The 20,478-nt window shown below is 51.2% G+C and overlaps 2 protein-coding genes across 5 annotated transcripts; one reads left to right on the top strand and one right to left on the bottom strand.

Annotated features, from left to right (window-relative positions):
* Positions 1 to 3,425: 3,425 nt before the first annotated feature.
* Positions 3,426 to 7,416, bottom strand: SMIM3 (small integral membrane protein 3). Of its 3 annotated transcripts, none has more exons than XM_042789995.1 (3): positions 7,325 to 7,416; positions 5,048 to 6,037; positions 3,426 to 4,374 (listed from the first exon to the last, which is right to left on the bottom strand). In XM_042789995.1, the coding sequence occupies exons 2-3, from the start codon at positions 5,563 to 5,565 to the stop codon at positions 4,194 to 4,196; spliced, it is 699 nt and encodes a 232-aa protein (XP_042645929.1). In that variant the 5' UTR covers positions 5,566 to 6,037; positions 7,325 to 7,416; the 3' UTR covers positions 3,426 to 4,193. The 3 variants fall into 3 exon arrangements, with proteins under 3 accessions (XP_042645929.1, XP_042645930.1, XP_042645931.1); XM_042789996.1 differs by having other exon boundaries at positions 5,441 to 6,037; XM_042789997.1 differs by having other exon boundaries at positions 5,592 to 6,037.
* DCTN4 (dynactin subunit 4) lies at positions 7,228 to 20,333 on the top strand. 2 transcript variants are annotated; one of them, XM_033006168.2, is made up of 14 exons: positions 7,228 to 7,423; positions 8,861 to 8,931; positions 9,348 to 9,526; positions 10,435 to 10,478; positions 11,238 to 11,345; positions 11,954 to 11,974; positions 12,919 to 12,992; positions 13,338 to 13,450; positions 14,776 to 14,885; positions 15,880 to 15,953; positions 16,386 to 16,440; positions 16,927 to 17,034; positions 17,422 to 17,519; positions 18,197 to 20,333. In XM_033006168.2, exons 1-14 carry the CDS (start codon positions 7,289 to 7,291, stop codon positions 18,408 to 18,410), a joined length of 1,404 nt encoding a protein of 467 aa, XP_032862059.2. In that variant the 5' UTR covers positions 7,228 to 7,288; the 3' UTR covers positions 18,411 to 20,333. The 2 variants fall into 2 exon arrangements, with proteins under 2 accessions (XP_032862059.2, XP_032862060.2); XM_033006169.2 differs by lacking the exon at positions 11,954 to 11,974 and having other exon boundaries at positions 7,230 to 7,423.
* The last annotated feature ends 145 nt before the right edge of the window (positions 20,334 to 20,478 follow it).

The raw sequence follows: 20,478 nt of genomic DNA, 5'->3' as shown, positions 1-20,478 counted from the left end.
GGTCGACATGCTGTTTACACCTCGCTGCATCCTGCAGCTGACGGGGACTGGTGTGTGCCCAGCATGGTGCCACGCTCCCCGGCCAGCCCACGCTGCTCATCCCAGCCAGGGCTTGAGCCGCTTCCCAGGACAGAGCTTGGGAGCTGCTCGGGGCTGCACTCCCTGCCCCACTAGTTCCCACCACTGCAACAGGCATCCACTTCTAATTATATCCCCTAATTGGCTGTGGGGGGCTTTGGTGGCTTTCCCGTGGTTAACAAGGGCTTGTGAGGCCAGCACATGCAACGGTGGCACAGTGTGGTTGTGTCCCTTTTGCATGTCCCTGACCCCCACCACATGCAGAGAAATGCTGAGCCACTCCTGAACTGTGCTTTCCTAAAACCAAAATAAAAATAAGGGGCCTGTGTCTCCAAGTCCCCTCTCCTTGGGTCCTGGCGCCGAATCAGTCTCATTGGAGCTGGGGAAAGGGGGAAGATTTAATGAGACACAAACCCCATCTCTGCTATTGAGCTTCTGTGGGACCCTGGGCATGTCACCCTGCCATGCCATGCCATGCTGGAGGCAGCATGGGAGAGCCAAGGGTGCTGGGTGCTCCAGCAAAGCTGTCCGAGGGCATGCTGCTCCACTCTGCAGGATCAGGGCCCCCCACCCCAAATGACAGGCGCGCTGGGCGGCCTGACCCTCCCACGAACCTTCCCTCCTCGGTTGTTTTTCCACCAGAGCCTGGCTGGAGCCAGCCCCCGCCTGCTGCAGATGTTTGGCAGGAGTCCGAGGGCGGGAGGCCAAGCGCTTCCAGCCCCCTTGGCCGTCATGCTGCCGCTGCCACCAGCCTCCCTGCCTGTCCCCAAAGCCACAGGCCGGGGGCTGCAGGGACCTCACACCAGGCTGCAGGGCCATGGTGAGCACAGGGAACATGAAACCAGCAGTGGGAACCACGTACTGCTGCTGGCTGGGCTTGTCCCAGAGCCGAGCAAGGAACTTCTTCCCTGCAGAGTGATGGGGACGGTGCCAGCAGCGTGCCAGGGACAGCAGCGAGGGGCTCGGGCAGCAGCAGGCAGCATTGCCCCGGCTGGCAGCCGCGCGGCTTTCCTTCTGGCAGCCTGGCACAGCATCAATCCTGGGGCAACCTCTGAACTTTTGTTCTAGGTGTGCAACAGGAAGGCAAAAGCAAAACAAGCTCTGTCGGGCAAGAGGCCCCAGCTCCCCCGGCACCAGGCTTCTTCCACACTGCCCTCGATGCTCTGCTCCAGCCTGTGTGCTCCCCAGCCCTGGCTCGATGGCATCCCCTGGGCTATGGCTGCTGGTGCTGCCCCCTCCAGTATCCCCATCCCTTCCTCTCCCAGGTAAAGATTTGCCCCCTGCAGAAACGCCCCTGGTCCATTGCCCCCCACCCCAAGGGGACAGGGGCACGCAGTGATCCCCTGCTGCTGAGCAGGGCAGGGGAGATGATGGCTGCTGCATGCTGCTGCTCTCCCCTCCGGCACCAGGTCCCTCCACAAGCACTCAGCCTCACATGAATTTGCTCCTCCAAGGCTGGGAAAGGATTAACCCACCAACTACAATGTTTGCAATGTGCTGCTGGAGACCCCACTGTAGCCTGGAGCGCAGAGGGCGGTTTGAGACCCTGTAAACCTCCCTTTGGGGCCATGGCGCTTGTGTTTGGGTCCTGTACCACCAGTTACTCCAGAAAACGCTTCCCTCGCAGCACCCAAGATGTTTGGGGTCAGCTCCTGCCAAACTATTGCTGCTGGGCAGGGAAGCATCCCGGCAGATGGTGAATCACCTCGGCACCTGCATCACGCCTGCCTGCCACAGCATCACCACTGCAGGACCTGCTCCCCAATGGGCAGGAAAAGGCATTTTTCCCTCAGCAAAATGCCACACAAATTCTGCCTCCAAGCTCCAGCAGTGTTCAGGCGCCAAAGCCAGGGCTGCGGGGAGATTTGCTTGTCTTGCTCAATCCTGGAGGAGGAATTTCCAACTCAATAGTGCACGTCAGTCTATATTCATTCCCCTATTTTCATGTTTTAGCAATGTCCCAGCTTCTCCCTGCTCTCCCCCTCACTCCAATTTTGCTCCACATAGTTTGTTGTTGTCATGAGCAAACCCCTTTCCAAGGCTTTGCAATACCTTTCCTGGAAATGTTTGCCACAGGCTTGAAACTTCCCAGAAAACTCCTACCATGAAAGGAAACCTCTCATCCCCCCAGCGGCTCATGACAAGGGGCACGGGGAGGTGAGAACAGCCACCAGGCCTGGCTGCAGGGATGGGGGAGCTTGCATGCTTTTGATCAGGTGTTTTGCTCCACACCAGGCTTCCTTCTCAAACCGCTCCAATATTTGTGGTTTCTTTCCTATTCCTCTTATAGTGAAGCTGCTCAGCTCCAGTTCCTGGTTCCAGATGCTGCTGGCTGTCCCCACACGTGACAGTGTCCCCACGGAAGGGACACTGGGGTGGAGCACAGAGGGGAGGCAGATCCGGGACTGCTTCCACTCAGCACAGCTGTAATCTCCTCCAGCTGCTGCCTCTGCACTGTGCCAGAGAGGGAGGGAGAGAGGGGGAACAACAGGAAAATTACTCTGGTTATTTGCTTCAGATTCTGCAACTTGAGAGGGGAATAGAGACAACAACTCAAAGCAGAAATTTGTTGCTGGGCCAGGCAAGGAATACATGTTCCCTCCCTCCCCGACACAACTGCAGCCCGTGTCTCCAGCACAGGCATTTCCGCGCTCCCCAGGGGCTGCAGCCCTGCACTGGGCTCCCTCCCCAGGGAGGGGGGCATCTGCCCAAGGTCCAGCTTCCTTGGGAACCTTCTGCCCCTCCAGCCCTAACGCCAAAAGCAAACCCAATGATGGCTGTCATGGAACAAGCCATAGAGGGATAAGACTCAGGGCTTCCAACATCATGGAGCCCCATCATGGTTGCTCCTTCCAGCAGAGAATTTAAACAATTCCCACCAGCATCACCATAGTGTTTCCCCACATCCCAGACTGATTCATCTCATTAGTCATGACCTTTCTTACCGTGAATCACCTGGATAGTGTTTCAGCCCCAGGACTCCTGCCACATGCCAGAGCCCACCACGAGAGGCTGGCAAAGGGGAGCAATGCTGGTCACCCGAGCAGGAGAAAAGTGGTCATCACCGCTGCCAGAAAGACCCTGGGGATCCTTCCCACTCACTGCCTGACAGTCACTGCTGCTATTGCAGCCAAATTCAGGTTTGCACTCCAGGAGTGCAGGGCTGGGCTGGTAGTGTGCCTCCTGTGGGGACACGGCCACCAGGCTCAAAAGCTGGGCAAGAACCCCAGGGACCTCGAGCGAAGGTGGTGCAGGTCAGCGCTGGGAGGGCTTTTGGAGAGGCTGAAAAGTATCTCAGATCCTGTGCACCATCTGTAGTGTGGACAGAGCCACATGACACACTCACATGTAGAATAAAATCGATTTATTTCGTAGCAAGGGGAAACGTAAGAGCTTACATGGTCCCTTGCCACTGCGAACCCCTCTGCTCCACTCACTTTGCCTGCCAGGCGAGGGGCATAGAGACCCCCCCTAACAGGGCAGGCATGCCAGGGGAGTGGTGGGGGCTCTTGACATCAGCAGGAGCTGCCCACACTTCTCTGCCCCATGAGACCCAGAGGAACCAAGCACCTCATAGGGCTTTCCTAAAATTTCAGGAGATATCTGACAAAGGAGAAACCAGTGCCAGCTGTGCAGTGAGGACAGGCTCTGTCACCGATGCTTTTAGCCGAGTCTCTGAATGCACAACCAGAAGCCACATCTATCTTGCTTTCCCAACCACCCTAACAGCTGGAACTCCAAAGAAGAAATAACTTTGCCAGGCATTTCCACTCCTTGCTGCTTGCCTGGGAGGAGACAGGGCCGTCAGCGAAGGTGAGACCAGCCTGCCTGCCTCATGGGAGCGAGTAGTTTCTAGCTGGACATGTCCACAAAGTCACACGTCTCCCCACTGGTGCCCTGGCCAGCATCTCCCCGATGGTCCCCGTGAGCTCGGTGGGTAAATAGGAAGCAGTGGGTTCACCCAGTAAGAACCAGGTACGGGGACAGGCATCTGGGTGCTGGCCCACCCCAGCTCCTGCCTATCCCCAGCTCTCCAGGTGCCCCATCGGGCTCTGTGGGGTCCCACAGCTGTGACCCCCTGACTGGCAAGCTGGCTGTCCCTCGTTGCCTCTGCCTCACACGATGCCATTGCGTGTGGGGTGAGTCCGCACCCGGTAGATGATGACGGCAGTGGCCGGGCAGAGCACCAGGGCCGTCATGACGAGGATGGTGGCCAGGATGATCAAGACAATGACCCAGATGTCCAGGATGTGCTTGGGGAGGGCGGCAGGACCTGCAGGGACAGGGAGGTCCATCCTGCAAGGGAGAGGCAGAGGGGTGATGGGGTAGCTCCCTCCATCTCTCCCATAGCCAGAAACCCCCCCGTTGCTCTGAACACCCTGCTGCTCTCTCCAAGGAGACCACATCCAGCCACATCCAGCATTGGTCTCAGGCTCCTTTGAGAGCAAAGGGCTTTGGTAAAGGCTCTTTCAAGAAGCCACAGGACTTACAGGGCGCTTTGATGCGGCTGGGTAAAAGTCCAGGGAGAAACTTCCCTGTTAATTGCTACCGTTGTTAAAGGAGCTGATAAAGCAAAGCCACAACCAGGTGTCCCACCGGTCCCTCACGAGTGGGTTATCGGATGGGGAAACGATGCGACCGGGACAACCGGAGCCCCCCTCGCCTCGGGGTATCGCACCTCGCTCCCCCCACCCCCGCCCCGCGGTGCCTCCTGCTGAATCACGGAGTTAATAACTTAATTAGCAGCCGGGGTCGGGACTGAGCACCTCTCCTCGCTGCCTTTCCTTCGGCCACCCCTGCGCGGGTCCCGCAGAGCCACCCTCCACCGCGCCGGGGGGCCGAGAACACCGGGCTGAGCCCCCCCCCGCAACCACCGGGGCAGCCCGGGGATGGGGGGGACGAGCCCCCGCCGAGGGGAGGAGGTGTTAGCAGCAGCCTGCCCGCCCTGCCCGCCCCGCATCCCCTCTACCTGAGGCGCTGCCCGGCTCCGGCTCCGGCTCCGGCTCCGGCGAGAAGCGGCGGGATCCCCGCCGGGGGACGGAGCCTCCGCCCGGCCCCGCCCGGCCCGGCCCGCGGGGGGCGGCGGGGGAGGGGAGGAAAGGGGAGGGGAGGGCACGCAGGATCTTTTGTCTTCACCGGGATAAAGCAAGAGCAGCACCCCCCCCACACACACTCATGCTCCCCGCCCCCAGGACAGCGTCCCACCGGGGGAGACCATCTGGGGCCAAACCCGAAGGTTTCAGGTGCCGGGGGAGAGCATGGTGGGGACATTTCACAGCACAACAGCTTAATAAAGGGGTTTTCCTCTGGCCCGTTCCCCTCCTGCCTCAGCAACAGCAAAGGATCACATGTGCCCACTTGCCTCCGACGCCCAGGGCAGGAGGGAAAACCAAAACACCAAGAGCCTCCACAGAACCCCAGCAGCGAGGGGCCAGCCAGCACTCCCCAAGGCTTTGGGGCAGGGTTGATGCACTGAGACATGGGCATAGAGGATCTCTAGGGAGGTGGCAGACCTCAGCCCACCCGCTGGGAACGACGTTCCTGCTGCCCAGTGGAATATTCTGCTCCGCCGGTGATGTTCTGATGGGGTGGGATGTTCTGATTTTCTTGCTGGGGCACAAGACCAGTGTCACCCACAGTGGGACCCATGCACTCCATCCTTCACTGCTGCCTCTCCTGGGAAACCTGCTGGAGTCCTGGTGAGGAAAACCACCACCACATGCTCTCAGACACCCCTGGCCTCCGGGCACTTCTCAGGCACACAGCTCCCTGCTCCCCTGGGAGCAGCGCACAGGCAGCTGGTGGGCAGCCTCTTCTCTGACACTCCAGCAGCACGTCCCCCTCCAGCTGCTGCTTTCAGATAAGAAGCACACTGGGTTCTTATCACAAGCGGCAGCAGCAGATGGTTGTGGGCAGGGGTTTCCTCTGGAGCCTCACAGGCAAGCGGCAGGCGAGGGCCCTGTGGGGACAGGCATACAGGGGTGAGCGATGCCACGGGCCGTGGCATGATGGATGCTTGGGCAGCATGCCTAGAAGCAAACCGGTGTGGTTTGCTAATGCAAGCTCTGCCCTCTGGACACAGTGCAGCACAGCATAGAAATCATAGAATGGTTTGGGTTGGATGGGACCTTAAAGATCATCTAGTCCCACCCCCCCTGCCATGGTCAGGGACACCTTCCCCCAGCCCAGGGTGCTCCCAGCCCCGTCCAACCTGGCCTTGAACCCTTCCAGGGAGGGGGCAGCCACAGCTGCTCTGGGCACCCTGGGCCAGCGCCTCACCACCTGTACAGGAAAGAATTTATTCCTTATACCTAATCTAAATCTGCCCTCTTTAAGTTTAAAACTTACCCCTCATCCTATCCCTACACCCTCCGACCGAGACTCCCTCCCCACCTTCCCTGTCCCCCCTTTAAGCACTGGCAGCCGCTCGAAGGTCTCCCCAAAGCCTTCTCTTCTCCAGGCTGAACCCCCCCAGCTCTCTCAGCCCGGCCTCCCAGGGGAGCTGCTCCAGCCCCCCCAGCATCTCCGTGGCCTCCTCTGGCCCCGCTCGAGCAGCTCCGTGTCCTTCTGCTGTTGGGGGCCCCCGAGTTGGCCCCAGCGCTGCAGGGGGGTCTCCCCAGAGCGGAGCAGAGGGGGGGAATCCCCTCCCTGGCCCTGCTGCCCACCCTGCTCCGGGTGCAGCCCAGGGCACGGGTGGGTTCTGGGCTGCAAACGCACATTGCTGGGCCATACTCAGTTTTCCATCCACCAACACCCCCAAGTCCTTCTCCACAGGGCTGCTGTCCACCCGCTCCTCGCCCAGCCTGGATTTGTGCTTGAGATCACATCTAGAGATCTCACACTTTTCTGCTGATCCCACGACGCAGGGAAGGGGTGGGGGTTGTTTGTTTGTTTGTTTGTTTGTTTTTGTTGGGATCCCATCCTAGCGACCGAGAGGCTAATGAGAAACCACCTTTGGGGCGCGAGTCAGTCTGGCACCTCGCGGGCTCAGAGGGGAGCGTGGGCGGCAAAGGCTCGGGGAAAGCAAACGGGAGGAGCGCGTGAGAGCCTTGAAAGCCCGTGGGCGGGCAGCGCCAGGCCCCCCCCCCCCCCGCGCCGCCGCCGCCGCCATTACGCGCCGCAGCCACCGCCCCGTCCCGCAGGGGTCACGTGGGCGGGGCGGCGCGGTGACGTCTGACGGCGGCGGCACGGCGGCCGCCCCCTTCTCAAGATGGCGTCGCTGCTGCAGTCGGAGCGGGTGCTGTACCTGGTGCGCGGCGAGAAGGAGATGCGGGCGCCGCTGTCGCAGCTGTACTTCTGCCGGTACTGCAGCGAGCTCCGCTCCCTGGAGTGCGTCTCACACGAGGTAACAGCGGCCCGGCCGCGCCGCGCCCGCCGCCCGGCCGGGAACGGGGCGGGGCGTCGCCCTCCCTGCGCGCATCGATTGGGTGGCTCTCCTGCCGCTCACTGGCTACCTGCTTTGCTATTGGCTGTTGTTGCGGCTAAGGGGTGGGCACAGCAGTGCCTCCATGGAGCGGGGTGATTGGCAGCGGATGAGGGAAGGGGCGGTGCCTTGCGTTGGATTGGTTCGGTGCGCCTGTCCGTCGGCGGAGTCCGGGCTGTGATTGGTTGAGGTGCGCGCCCTAGGGGAGGGAGCTGTCGCGACAGGCGGCTTCCCCTCACAGGGGGATGTGCCGCCTGCCTTGCTTAGGGCCGCGCTGCGTGGGAGCGGCCCCTCCGTGGGCGAGATTTGCTGCCGAGGTGTGCTGGCCTTCGCAGCAGTCACAGTAACAGAACCCGCACCTTCCGGCAGGGCAGGTGTGGCAGAGCTCGTTTTGAGAATGGAGTCGGGGTTGAGGGGGTTTGGTGTGAGGTTATTTCCACATGGACAAGGTTTCCCCACCGAGTTATGCAGTGAGATTTCAGCTGTGGAGGGTTTCTTCTTTGTCCAGGAATGGCTGGAACCTCAAGCTGCAGTTTATCATCAGACTGCTGGTGTGTGGGGCCTGCCAGGAGCACTAGACCACGGGCAAGCCTTGAGCCCGGGGCTGCTCGTGTGACTTCACAAGTTGCCATAATGAAATTGGTAACATTGATTTTGTGGAAGTCTGGGTGAATTAAGAAATTATGATAAGATTTGAAAAACCTTCAGAGAATGACTGTGCAACCCAGATCTCGGGAGAGCTATCTCTTTGGAAACATTAAAGGCTCTAAAGAGTAGAAAATAGATTTGTCACCACGCTGCATCTGCCATGAACTTGCTATAGTGTGCCAAGAGTAGTCATTGTGCATTTCCATGTTTAACAATTGATTAATTTTTCCCTTCAAGAAGGGGACCCCCTTCTTTCTACTGTTTTAATTGACAAAATTAGTTTGTGACAGCAGACAAATACAGAGTGTTTTCTGAAGTATATGTGTATCTGATTAGTGTAACTACAAGAGCAGAGTAAACTTAAGTATAAATGGAAAATAATATATTAAAACCTGTTGTTCAAGTTGGAAATTTAAATTCTGATAACTGCAGATGGTCAACACCTAGTTGTCCTTTTCCCTTTTACTAGGCAGAGTAGTTTAATCTATCGTGACTTAAGAAACCTGACTTACATTTTTAAAGGTCAAAATCTGGCTGAGATGGGCTAAGATTTCAGATACCAAAAGATGTCTCAAGTCTTCCCTGTCTTCGCTTGTCTGTTGCCAGACACAAAGCCTTGTTAAACTACGCGGCAGAGTTTCAGGCTGCTGCGAGCAAGCTGTCTAGACAAACGCGTGCCAGGAAGTTTGATGTGACTGTCTTGTTCATCAGGTGGACTCTCACTACTGCCCCAGCTGCCTGGAAAACATGCCTTCAGCTGAAGCCAAGCTGAAAAAGAATAGGTAAGGTTGCTTTGGCTTTTTTCATAAGACTCCATGTTTTAAACAGCTCCTTCCTTAACACCTGACCATGTGTGTCTGAAACTCTTTTCAAAAATTACATCGCTTCTTGTTACCTTTTAGTCTGTTTTGGGGAATAAGTGTCTTTCCGCGATATATCATGTGCTCTTCATGTTTTAGTTTTTTTGATTACCTGCTCCCATAATACAAAGAGTTTTTTAGTATCACCCAGTATTTCTCACTGCTGCTATTCTTATGTTGACTCTGAACCCCTCTTGTTCCCATTGATGGCTCTGTTGCCCCTTTTCCTTAATGCTGTTGTGTAAGGTCTGTTTTACTCTTGATTTGCTTGTTGAGAGCGTTTTCCTCAGCCTGGGACCCTTGTCAGAGCACTGCCTTAGAGACCCTCTTCTTTACAGGTGTGCTAACTGCTTTGACTGCCCCTGCTGCATGCACACCCTTTCCACCCGGGCCACGAGCATTCCTGCTCCGCTCCCTGATGACCCGGCAAAGACTACCATGAAAAAAGCTTATTACTTGGCCTGTGGATTTTGCCGCTGGACTTCCCGGGACGTTGGCATGGCGGACAAGTCTGTTGGTAAGTGACAGTCAAAGACAGAAAACTGAGTGACAGCAGAAGTCCAGTATATGTTTTGAAGGTAACAGATAACCAAATTAGTTTCTGGCAGTATGATATGTATCATATCGGTCTAGGTTTTGAGTCACAGTTCAGAATTCACAGGAAAATGGTTTGTTGCTGAAGTCTCATCTGCAGAGCTGAGATGAGTTAATGGAACGTGTGACCCACTTCCATGCTGATGGTACCTGACTAGCGAGAAACCTGTCAAATGAGGGGCTTTTTCAGTTGGTGCGTTCTCACCATGGTTGAGATATTGTTTGTGTACCTTCAGAGTCTCTGAAGCTGCTCAGTCTTGATAATGTAAACATCTAATTTATTTTCTGTCACTTATGTTCACTTTGGCTTATTCCAGAGTTGCTAGTATGTTTGTACTTGGTTTTTCTCTTCGTGACAGCACTGGAATAAAGCTTTCATCTATTTCTTGGTGCATAAGACAGGCAGAAAATACCTGTTGGACTCCAGAAATGGGGCCAAGTAGACCAAGCAGTGTTGATGTGACTGAAAACTGGGAGCTGAAGATGCAGGGACATGGGCAGCCAGAATTAAGAGCTCTTGTAAACTTATGTACCTGGTGCTAAAGTAACTCTTAGGTGCTGTTCTGAGTATGTCTCAAACAGCAGTTGTTTAAAAGCAGAGTATAAAAGCTGGTGAACCGCCTTCAGCCCAAAACTGCTTGTGAAAAGCTTTCAGAATTGTGTATTTGTGTAGGCATGAACTTAAGGAATTGCAACGTTAAGTGTAGCAGAAATAGGGAATGTCATATTTCATGAGTAAAACCAAGATAGTTGGGTGTTAGATGTGATTTCTGTGTGGAGTCTGGAAATCTTCTTTTGAGGAGTTTGGCTTTTTTCTCTTTTCTTGTGCAGCTAGTGGTGGCTGGCAGGAGCCGGAGAATCCTCACACACAGAGGGTGAGTGAAGGGGAAGGCTGTTCTTAGGCTGAGATGAATCAGCTAGAAAGAGCTGTTAGAGGCGCCAGGTCCTCTCAATCATTTTTTTTCTGCATCTATATAATCCTTCAGATACCAGTTCCAGTTCCTAATCTGCACCTTGACTGAATTCAATGGAAGGAAAGCCTCTTAGAGGCTCTCCCATGGATGCCGCAGTATAAAATCTTCTTTTCAGAAGAAACTCATTAGCAAACATCATATCTAATAGTGTTAAAACAACACCAACAAGTATGCTGCGTATGTATGTGAACAAAAGCTGTTTTCCAACCAAGAGCATGTCTAGGATCTGGAAAACAGAATTGCACCTTTACTATCCTTCTCTGTCACCAGTTGGGGGTCTGCACTAAATGTGATCAGCCTCAGGGGTGGGGGGGAAGATGCTGTTTGCTCCACTAATGCAAATTGCTCATTTTTGGCCACGTGACACTACTCTGTCCAGTCATGGCAAATGCGTGAACAAAGTCTCAGTTGCCAGACTGCAAAGTGAGAATTGTATGTTGCTCTCCAATAGACGTCATTCCCCAAGGAGGGTCAGTTTGTCACCCACAGTGTGGGTTAAGTCACAGAGGCTTTTTAATGTACATCCTTCAAAATACAGCTAGTACTAAGAACAGAGTGAAACAAGTAGCAGGAACCCCAGCTTCTTCACAAACAAATATGGCAGCTGGTCTGACATTTGTTCCCTATTCACTGGGTATATGTTCCTTTTCATTCCTCCAGATTAACAAACTGGTTGAGTACTACCAGCAGTTGGCTCAGAAGGAGAAGATCGAGCGAGATCGGAAGAAGCTGGTGCGACGCAGAAACTACATGCCCCTGGCCTTTTCGGTGAGCTGGGAGTACAGTGTTCTCAGAGCAGGAGAAGTGATGCGCAACAGCTTCAGCTTGAAAGATTAGATAGTTGGTAACACGATAGGGCTGCTCATTTTTTTTTTTTTTTTTTTAATTGAGAACAATGTGAAGAAAATGTGCCAGGGCACATGAGTTTCTTTAGGGACGAGTAGTTTTACACCCATTGTGTATTACAATGCCTCTCTTTCTAACAGTCAGTCCCCTCTGATAATGCCAGAAGGGTTTACACTTGCCATGCAAAGGAGTATGTTATTCAGCAGTGAAATGCAGTGCAACCGCAGTGACAATACCAGTGGTAGTTCTTTCTCAGGACAGCTACATACCACAGCTTGGTAACTGATCAGGATTGTCTGGCACTTTTCTGCATTAAGTCTCAACTGAAAATAACCTTAAGACTTGGTTGTGGCCTGAGTGACTTGTTTATTGTAACTGGCAGGTAAATGCTTACTTTGTTTAGCTGGGTGACTCTGCATATGCTTGCTACTTCTCAATTAACTGTGCTTGCTCTGTGCCCTTGCTTGTGTCTTATGGCTGCATTTTTTGTCTCCGTTGCTACCTGCTGCTATTTTGGGCGCTCTCCACAGCAACACACTATACACGTAGTGGTAAGTCTTTTCACAGTTTCTGCTGGTGTTAAAGCTCTCATGGTACCAAATGAAGGGGAATAACAGATTCTACTCTTCAGCTTGCCTTAGGGCCTCTGACTTGGATGTGCCTAGAACAAATGCACGTGAAGGTTAACTAGTTAGAGGGTAACATTTGTTACAAAAAAGATATTTTTTGTTAGGTTACAAAAAGGGCAATGTCTTTGGGTAAATAATGTACACTTGAAAAGCAGTCCTTCACAAAGCTTGGCTGAGACGCAGCCATCTGTCTGCCTGAGGCAAATAGCACTAACATTAATCTTCTGATCCTTGAAAAATCACCAGGGTAGGCTGATGCTGAGATTCCTCATTTGAGAATTCAGGTTTTCGGTCCTGCCCAGAAGGAAGATTTCTGCCTCCAAGCACCCTGTGTACAGTTCAGCAATAGAAAGCTGAGGAGCAGCTCAGCTGTTCCTGCTGAATGGTGGTGCCTGGTGAGAGACCTGTAGGTAACAAGGTTTGTAGGAGGCTGAACCTTCCAGCTGCTTCTGGTAGTGCTACAGAGCATTTCAGATGGATACATACCCACATCGACCTAGTTCTTTTGGCAGTTGAGCTCTCATTCTGCACTACTTGACATGCAATTGCTCTGAAAAGAAGATCAAGGGAAAATGTGTCAGTAGTGCAGGCTGGTGATGTGAGGAAGGAGCAAAAGCTTTGTAAGCGGTAGCTGCATACATCTGTCTCTCCCCATCTGCAGTGCAGTGGTAATTGCTTTCTTCTTACTAACAGTCTGAGCAGGAAAAAAAAAAAAATCTGGGGAAGCATTGAATACCTTTCCTTTTTTGCTTTCCTTTGCTTGTCTCCCTATGCTTGTCATGCAGCTCAGAGGATGAGTTTGCAGCAGGTTTTTTTGTCCTGGCAGGAAGCAGACCTGAAGCTGACAGTTGCTTTTTTTCTTGTAGGACAAATATGGCCTTGGAACCAGGCTTCAACGGCAGAGACCCGGAGCACCGATCAGTGCCCTCGCTGGACTCTCGTGAGTCTTGGGCTCGGGGTTACCTTTGTGGAAAGGATAGGAGGTGTAGGCGAGAGAGCAACTTCAGAAAGATGATGAACATATTAGCAGATAGCAGTGAAAGGAGCTTTCTTCTTTGGAGTGTTAGAGAGATGTCAAATCACTGGGCATCTCTGTGCAGCAGCTCCGGATGCGTTGCTTTCTCCTAAGAGAAACAAGTGACTGCTCACATCTCTGTGGAGTTAGTATTGTCGTGCAATCTCAGCTCTCAGTGTCTTCTGTGTTATAATGCAGTTACTGCTATTGCTGTCTGTTAGAGCACATGTGCTGTATTTTATGACTGAGTTGTCCCTCACTTTGCTTCAGCCTGAAAGAAGGAGAGGACCAGAAGGAGATCAAGATTGAGCCAGCTGATGCAGTGGAAGAAGTGGAACCTCTTCCTGAGGATTATTACACAAGACCAATCAATCTGACAGAAGGTAACACCTTAATATTCAGTTACTTTTTGCTCTTACATTTTATAACATGGGCAGTGCCTGGAAACTTGTCTGCAGGGTTCCCAATGGCCTGAGATTTTAGTAATTTTTATGCAGGGATTGAAATGGTTGGAAATTTGTGACTAGTTAAATGCTAACTTTGAATGCAGCCTCAGCTTCATGTTGTACATGGAAAGCTCTGAGCCAGATACGTCAGGCCTCTTAACGGTTGTTTCATTTTCTTGCTGACCTTAAATTCTCTGTGTGTGAAGTGTCAACTTTTGGATGGAGAAAAGAGCTGATGTTCTTTTTCAATAATAGCAGGAAATAAGGAAGTAGCTGAGCTGCTGGGGAGTTGGAACCAAAACTGACCTATTAAGTAACAATTGCGTATTTCTTTGACATCAGCTTGGAACAGCTTGTGTATACTTGCCAGTTATTTAGCTGACTCATGATTTAACCACAGAAATTGTAAATTGGTCAATGAAACTGAGCGAATGGGATAAAACAGCAGGTACAGGAAGCAATGTGGACTTCCTGCTGAGGTGGCTCTAAGTAGGACAGATGTTCTTGGTGGTCCTGCAGGCCTACAAAGTCCGCCAATGTTAATTAATTCATGAAAGGTTTATGGAAAGGAGTAGATCATCTTGGTCACCTTTTCTCCTGAGACTGTCAGCATTGTGAGAGTACGGTGCTGATAAAGAAGGCAACTTCTGTGGTTCTCCGCAGTGAGGGAAAGGCTGCCAGGTGGCTCCCTGCCTCTTACACACTGGGAACAGTGAGGAGCCTGGATTTTTGGGAGAAACCCATGGGAAGTTTGGCTACTGGGAGTTCCTTGCCTCGGGAACTATGCAGTCACTAATTCTATGCGTGAGTCTGAGTTATGGAAAATCCTGGCTGAGAAGCTGTATACTGTACTTGTGCAGCACCCAGCTGTGAGGGTAACAAAGCTATGAAAACTCATTTGCCCTTGGGGGGAAAGAACTTATTTTCTGAATGATTACAGAATTCTGTTTCCACCCCAGCTGAGCTTTAAAGGGAGGTAAGGGTCCCCTGTTTCTTCTGGGCTGGCACTGATGTTGCTCTCATTGCTGTGCTCAGTCAGGTCAGCTCTCTATACAACTCATACCTTCCATTCATTCACTGTTAGAAGCAGTGATACTTGCCAGTGGCTTTTGAGTTATTGGGTGCAGGTGAAATTCAGTTTCTTAGAGACTGTAGCATGTCTGTGCAGCACACTTGCTCTTAGGCCAGCACATACGTACAGTCTAGCTCAAGTTTCAGTGGCTGAGACATTAATTTGGTCTTCCTTTCTGTTGTGCACCCAGTGACGACTCTGCGGCAGCGTCTGCTGCAGCCTGACTTCCAGCCTATCTGTGCTTCCCAGCTCTACCCACGTCATAAGCACCTCCTGATCAAGCGTTCACTGCGCTGTCGGGTAGGTAATTAAATACAAAAAAAGTGCTTTTTTTCTAACCTCATAGAACTTGGGTTGTGGGAAATGGGCTGTGTATTTCTTTTAAAAAGAAGCTGTTCAAATGCTCCTGTTTGAAAATTCTCAACCAAATTACTAGTAATAGCACTAGGGCATGAGGGAGGCTGTCACATCTCTGACGTGATGAAGATTGTGAAAGAGGTACATTGTCAAAGATGTATAAAGAGACAAAGGTGGGTTTGCATAAGGGTCTGTGTGCTCTGCGTAGCCAAGGAATCAGAAAAGGCTGCCAATACAGTCAGAATTCTGCTATTACTAAAGATAAAATCAAGTCAGCAAACAAGATATTAGTGAGAGGCAGTTCAGGATACTGAAGATGTCTGTAAAGCAAAGGTAGAAAGGGGATATTTCAGAAAAGAAAAGCAGGTCTGGAAAGTGAAGATAGACAAGAATTAAATCCACGTTCTGCTCTTGGCTTACTGTATGGTCTTCAAAAAGTTCCTTTCTCAGTGAAGCAGGGATATTTGTCTAGTTCCCAGAGTAACAGAGCAATATTCTTATAAGTATTTAATATGCAGAATGCAGGATATTTTCTCAGAAATAAGTAATGTCAGACAGAGCCTGTATTTGAAGAGTAACCTGTGAGGAGATCAGTCTTGAGTTCCAGCTGTTTGGTTTTTTTTTAAGGGATTCTGGAATGTAAGGCCTGCAGGTATTTGTGCCTTCTTCCTGCTGCAGTCAGTGAGTGTCAGGTGTTTTAAAGCCTGTCTCCAAATCCTTTGTTTCTGATACTGCAGTGATAGTTCTGGATATGACATTTTTGAAGTATGAGTAGCTTGACACGGCTATGGCTACATACACCCCAAGGTAGTTTTTGTGTACGCTGTACTAGAGGCCGGTAACGTCATGGCTAGTGGCACAGTGCTTGCAGCTCTGATTCTTTGGTCTGTCATTGGGTGCTGTCGTTTGGTGCTGACTAAAATGTCTTTGTGTCTAGAAATGTGAACATAACCTGAGCAAACCAGAATTCAATCCAACATCTATCAAATTCAAGATCCAGCTGGTTGCTGTGTAAGTGAGATATGGGGATTGGGGAGAACAGCCACCTACCTATGCTTAGTTAATGGCTTCTATATTCATTTATTTCATACTCTTTATCTGACCTCTTGCATGACTGCATCATCTCTTAGGATGGTATAATCACTTATTTAATTTATTCATCTTACCTGTAGTAGGCTTGCTTCCTGATCTTCTAAAATGTATGCTGAAGATTTCAGCAGTTTGAAAAAGACATTGCACCTGTGCCAGCCCCACACAGTAGCAGGAGTTTGTAGGATTAGGCTTATATAGCAAAAGGGCACATTTTTCTGTTTAATGTAAGATAAGCTCTAATACCCTTGAACAAGTTAGCTGGATGTCTGTGAAGACATTCCTGTACTTCAGGAGGTTGGTTATAGACAGCAGTACAATCCATCATGGTTATTTGCTTTGTTCTTGTTGTAGTAACTATATCCCGGAAGTGAGAATCATGTCTATTCCCAATCTGCGCTACATGAAGGTCAGTACTTTTTTCCAGAAATATCTTAGGGTGAGACACAGCCGGGAGGTGTGGATGTGGGATCTTTTTGGAAGATGACATGGTGTGATGACTGCTGCCTGAGGGCTTTGCTCACTCCATTTAGAGAGGGTTCAAGGTTTAAGGGAGTGGTTGGAATAACACTGCATATGCTTGTCACTCTGCATGAGTAGATTAGTGTGCAGTGTGACGTCTGGCATCACAGGCACATGCCAATATCTGAACAATAAAAGGTGTGGAGTTGAGATCTTGGCTAGATTCCAAAGATACATATTTCTTATATTAAGAAAGAGCACTGCATGGTATCAGCACCTTTCTTACAGACTGGGGGTGTTCACTATACATCTCTTGAGTGTATGTGATGCAATTTTTGAAGGTGTTGATCAGTCACAGAAGATGGAGGTGCTAACAGTAGTGATGAATTTTAGAGTAACTGATTCTTGAACTGTGATTCCTGAATCTCCCCAGGAAAGCCAAGTCCTTCTGACTCTGACCAATCCAGTGGAGAACATCACACATGTCACACTGCTGGAGTGCGAGGAGGGAGACCCTGACAACGTCAACAGCACTGCCAAGGTCCTGTACCCTCCTGCTGTGTGAGCCCAGGCCTCTTCCAAGGCTTTCCACTCCCATTTATCCTTCCACGTGTCACACTTTTTATATGTCCTTCAGTCCCTGCTGACTATTGCATTTTCCTCCTTCAGCCTTAAATGACAATCACCAATATAAACATCAGCCTATAAAGTATTTTGAAATTGTCTGTTCACTGAGATCCAGAACCCTAGGGAGAAATACATGATTTCACTGGTAGAGTAGTATCCAGGCAGTACTGGAGCACAGGAAAGATGAGGATGAATCACTTTTCTCTTAAAACCATAGTAAAGCAGAAGGGGAAGGAGCTCTCCTACTCACAGTGTAGGTGGTGATCAGTGCTGAAAGGCTTCTCTTTGTGCTCTGTTTCAGGTGGCAGTTCCTCCCAAGGAGCTTATTCTGGCTGGCAAAGATGCTGCGGCGGAATATGATGAGCTAGCAGAGCCTCAAGACTTCCAAGATGATCCTGAGTGAGTGTTGTCTGTCTGTGGGGATCCTGTCCCTTAAAAACTTGGCACTTCAACCAAGTACTTGCTCTCCTCTCTGACTTCAGCATGTTTTGATTTTTTTTTTTTCAGGTGTTCTTTGGCAGGGGCGGGGTGGTGATGGTGATTTTTTTGGGGGAGATCAGCAATGCAAACCTTTCTGCCTGTGGTTTGTACTGTTCAGGAGACATTGTTCCCTTTGAGGCAAGATGTGCTGTTGGAGGTGGAGGTACTAATTCTCTCCAGGAATACCCTGTGTAATCCTTCCCTTCACAAGCAGAGGGTTCATGGTAGCGATGTGTAACAGAGTTGCCTCCAGCCTTCAAAATGGAATACGTCCTGCAGCCTCTTACAGAGTAACTTGAGCTGTGTACTATGGCTCCACAACGCCCGTAGCATGTTTTGTTTGATGGATGTTCCAGCAGCAGTCAGCATAAAGGGGGGTACCCACGTTCTGATTGTGAGGCAGGAGGGGCTGTGGGCCCCCTGCAAAAAGAGCAGCATGGAGTAAGCTACGAACTAGGGCAGCTGTTCTGGCAGGGCATATTCAGCCCACGGGCTGTAAACTGAGCATCCCTCTTACATGGTGTCAGAATAAATCTCTCAGAACAATTGTTGGAGAGCTTGGCTGACCCAGCGTTCTTTTGTTTTCTGCCCTGCAGTGTTATTGCCTTCAGAAAAGCCAATAAGGTAGGAGTTTTCATCAAGGTCACCCCCCAGAAAGAAGAGGGCGAAGTGACCGTGAGTTTCAAGATGAAGCACGAGTTTAAAAACCTCGCTGCTCCAATCCGGCCCTGCGAGGAAGGCGATCATACTTCTGAGGTCATTTGGCTCACCCACCACGTGGAGCTCAGCCTCGGTCCAGTGCTCCCATAAACGCTCCCAACGCTTGCGCCCCGACGGCTGGCCGCAGGACGGACTGTCACAGTCAGAGCACCTGGTGAAATGTTCTGCGAGAGCTCCCGTGTGATGTGTGGGTGTGCGCCACGGGCCCCAGCCGGGCTGCGAGGAGGTGGCTGAGGGTGCTGTGGTTTGGGATGGTTTGTTCTCTCTCCTCTTGTCGTAGTGCCCACTGACTGCCGCTCTGCTTCCCCACACTGCCACAGGCTAGTTTTAACTCGCAGCACGTGTTTCAGCACAGAGAAAGATCTCGCTTTCTCCAGATTGGCACTACACCTGCCTGAATTTGGTTTTATCCCCAGAAAAGAACCCGTATTGTTTTTTTTCTTCATGTCAGCACACAAACCTGATATGTTACATACTTGATAGTGAACAACAACTTTTTCACACAGAGCTAAACCCTTCCTGAACAGACCTTTTAGGAGGTGGCCGTGACTGCTGCATTATTGGCAAGTTACTGGCAGCAGCACGATGCTGTCTTTTGGTTTTCTGCTTCCTCATAGGATACCTCAGCTGTGGGGAATTGGAACATACAACCCTACCGCTCTGGCATACGTAGCTTGCTTAGCTGAGGTGATAGGTCTGTTTTCACAAAGAAAATGATCAGTTTGCCTTTAAACTCAAAACATATTGCACTGCAGTGCTAATGGATCTGACTGGCAAGCAGGCCTGCTGTCAGCCCGCCATGTCACAGGTGGATGTGGTAGCATGATGCGCTGTGAGCTGGGAATACAGGTTCTGCTCCAGCTTTTGACTGAGGCGGGGATGCTCCGGAGGGGCTGCCAGGCAGATCAATTAACATCTTAATAGGGGTAGCGATCTGAGTATGAAACCTGGAGAGTTAAGATTTAGGTCTGGTGTACACAAAACTACAGAGGCTGTTGGAGCTCGTACTCTTGTCTTTTTCCAGTTAGGGTGGGTGGGAGGGAGGTGTAGAGGTGGACAGGCAGTTATACGTTAACTAGCATACACTGTCCATAAGGTAATTTATCTGGGGTGTACTCTGACTGTAGTCCAAGCTAAAATCAGTAATTAAGAGCAGTGTATCCAGGATACCGAATTACCAGTAACTGTGTAGCTTCGTGCACACAGATGAGATCACTCTCCCTGCAGAGTGTTCCCAGTTCAGACATTGACCTTCATTAAACATTTCCGATGGGCTTTGATGTGCTGGGAAAGGCGTGAATATACCAGCCCAGCCGCGGCTGCGTTGCTCAAGACACTCGTGCCGTAGCTCTGCAAACCCTCTGCATGGGGGGGCGGGATGAGGCTGCTCGCTCCTCGGGCACGCCGTGGTGCAGCACCCAAAAACCTGCCTTGGTGTTCCTGGGCAAAGGCGAGCCTTGCAGCCTCCGTCCCGCAGCGGGGCTCGGTGCGGTGAGGCCTCATGTTTACAAGTTCACGTAGGTTACACGCAGATGTACAGCATGAGTTTAAGACTTGTAGATCGTAGTTAACATCTAGTGCTAGCGCCTGCTGCAGCTTTACCTGTCCAGTGCTTAACCTTTGGCCGTGATTTCTCATCGGTAGCCAAAAATAGCTGCTACACTTGCGACACTAACGTGAAGAAGAGCCTTTGGGGATGGGATGGCGTCTGGCGCCCCTGCTCCTCAACGCTCCATTTCTCACAGAAAACAAGAAGGTGAATCAATTTATGATATTGTGAGTGGTTTAACTAGCTCGGTGAGGTTTGTTGGTTGGTTGGTTTGGTTTGTTTTTTCCCCCCCCCCCTCTCCCCGTAGGTGCTTGTAGGCAATAGGAAAGGTGTCAGTGTGTCCCTCATCTGTCCCCACTTCTCAGCGTGCTCACCCCTCTGTCTGCCCCTTCCCGACAGGCAACTGTTGCCTTACTGCTTGACGTCGTGTAGTGACCTTCAATAAAGCAAACGTGGCTCTCGGATTCTTTGCGCTGGTTCTTACGTTTGAAAATAATTAAAAAAAAAAAAAAAAAAAAAGGGGGGGGGGGAGGGGGGGCAAAGCACCCCACCTCCGTTTTCCCGATGGTCTCGCCCACATCCCCCCGCTCCCGGTGGTTTCGCCCGCCA

Source organism: Tyto alba, unplaced genomic scaffold, assembly GCF_018691265.1.
Source record: "Tyto alba isolate M040663 unplaced genomic scaffold, T.alba_DEE_v4.0 Super-Scaffold_17, whole genome shotgun sequence".
Lineage (NCBI taxonomy): Eukaryota > Metazoa > Chordata > Aves > Strigiformes > Tytonidae > Tyto > Tyto alba.
The sequence above is the reverse complement of the archived record's forward strand: the minus strand, read 5'-3'. Positions and strand labels throughout refer to the sequence as shown.

Bases quoted from the DNA above. Each gene is read 5' to 3' on its own strand.
- SMIM3 (XM_042789995.1), bottom strand. From the start codon at position 5,565: ATGCCCATGTCTCAGTGCATCAACCCTGCCCCAAAGCCTTGGGGAGTG. The intron at 4,375-5,047 runs GTAGAGGGGATG...TCTCCCTTGCAG, and splicing joins GGAGCCGGGCAGCGCCTCAG to GATGGACCTCCCTGTCCCTG.
- DCTN4 (XM_033006168.2), top strand. From the start codon at position 7,289: ATGGCGTCGCTGCTGCAGTCGGAGCGGGTGCTGTACCTGGTGCGCGGC. The intron at 7,424-8,860 runs GTAACAGCGGCC...CTTGTTCATCAG, and splicing joins TGGAGTGCGTCTCACACGAG to GTGGACTCTCACTACTGCCC. The intron at 9,527-10,434 runs GTAAGTGACAGT...TTTCTTGTGCAG, and splicing joins CATGGCGGACAAGTCTGTTG to CTAGTGGTGGCTGGCAGGAG.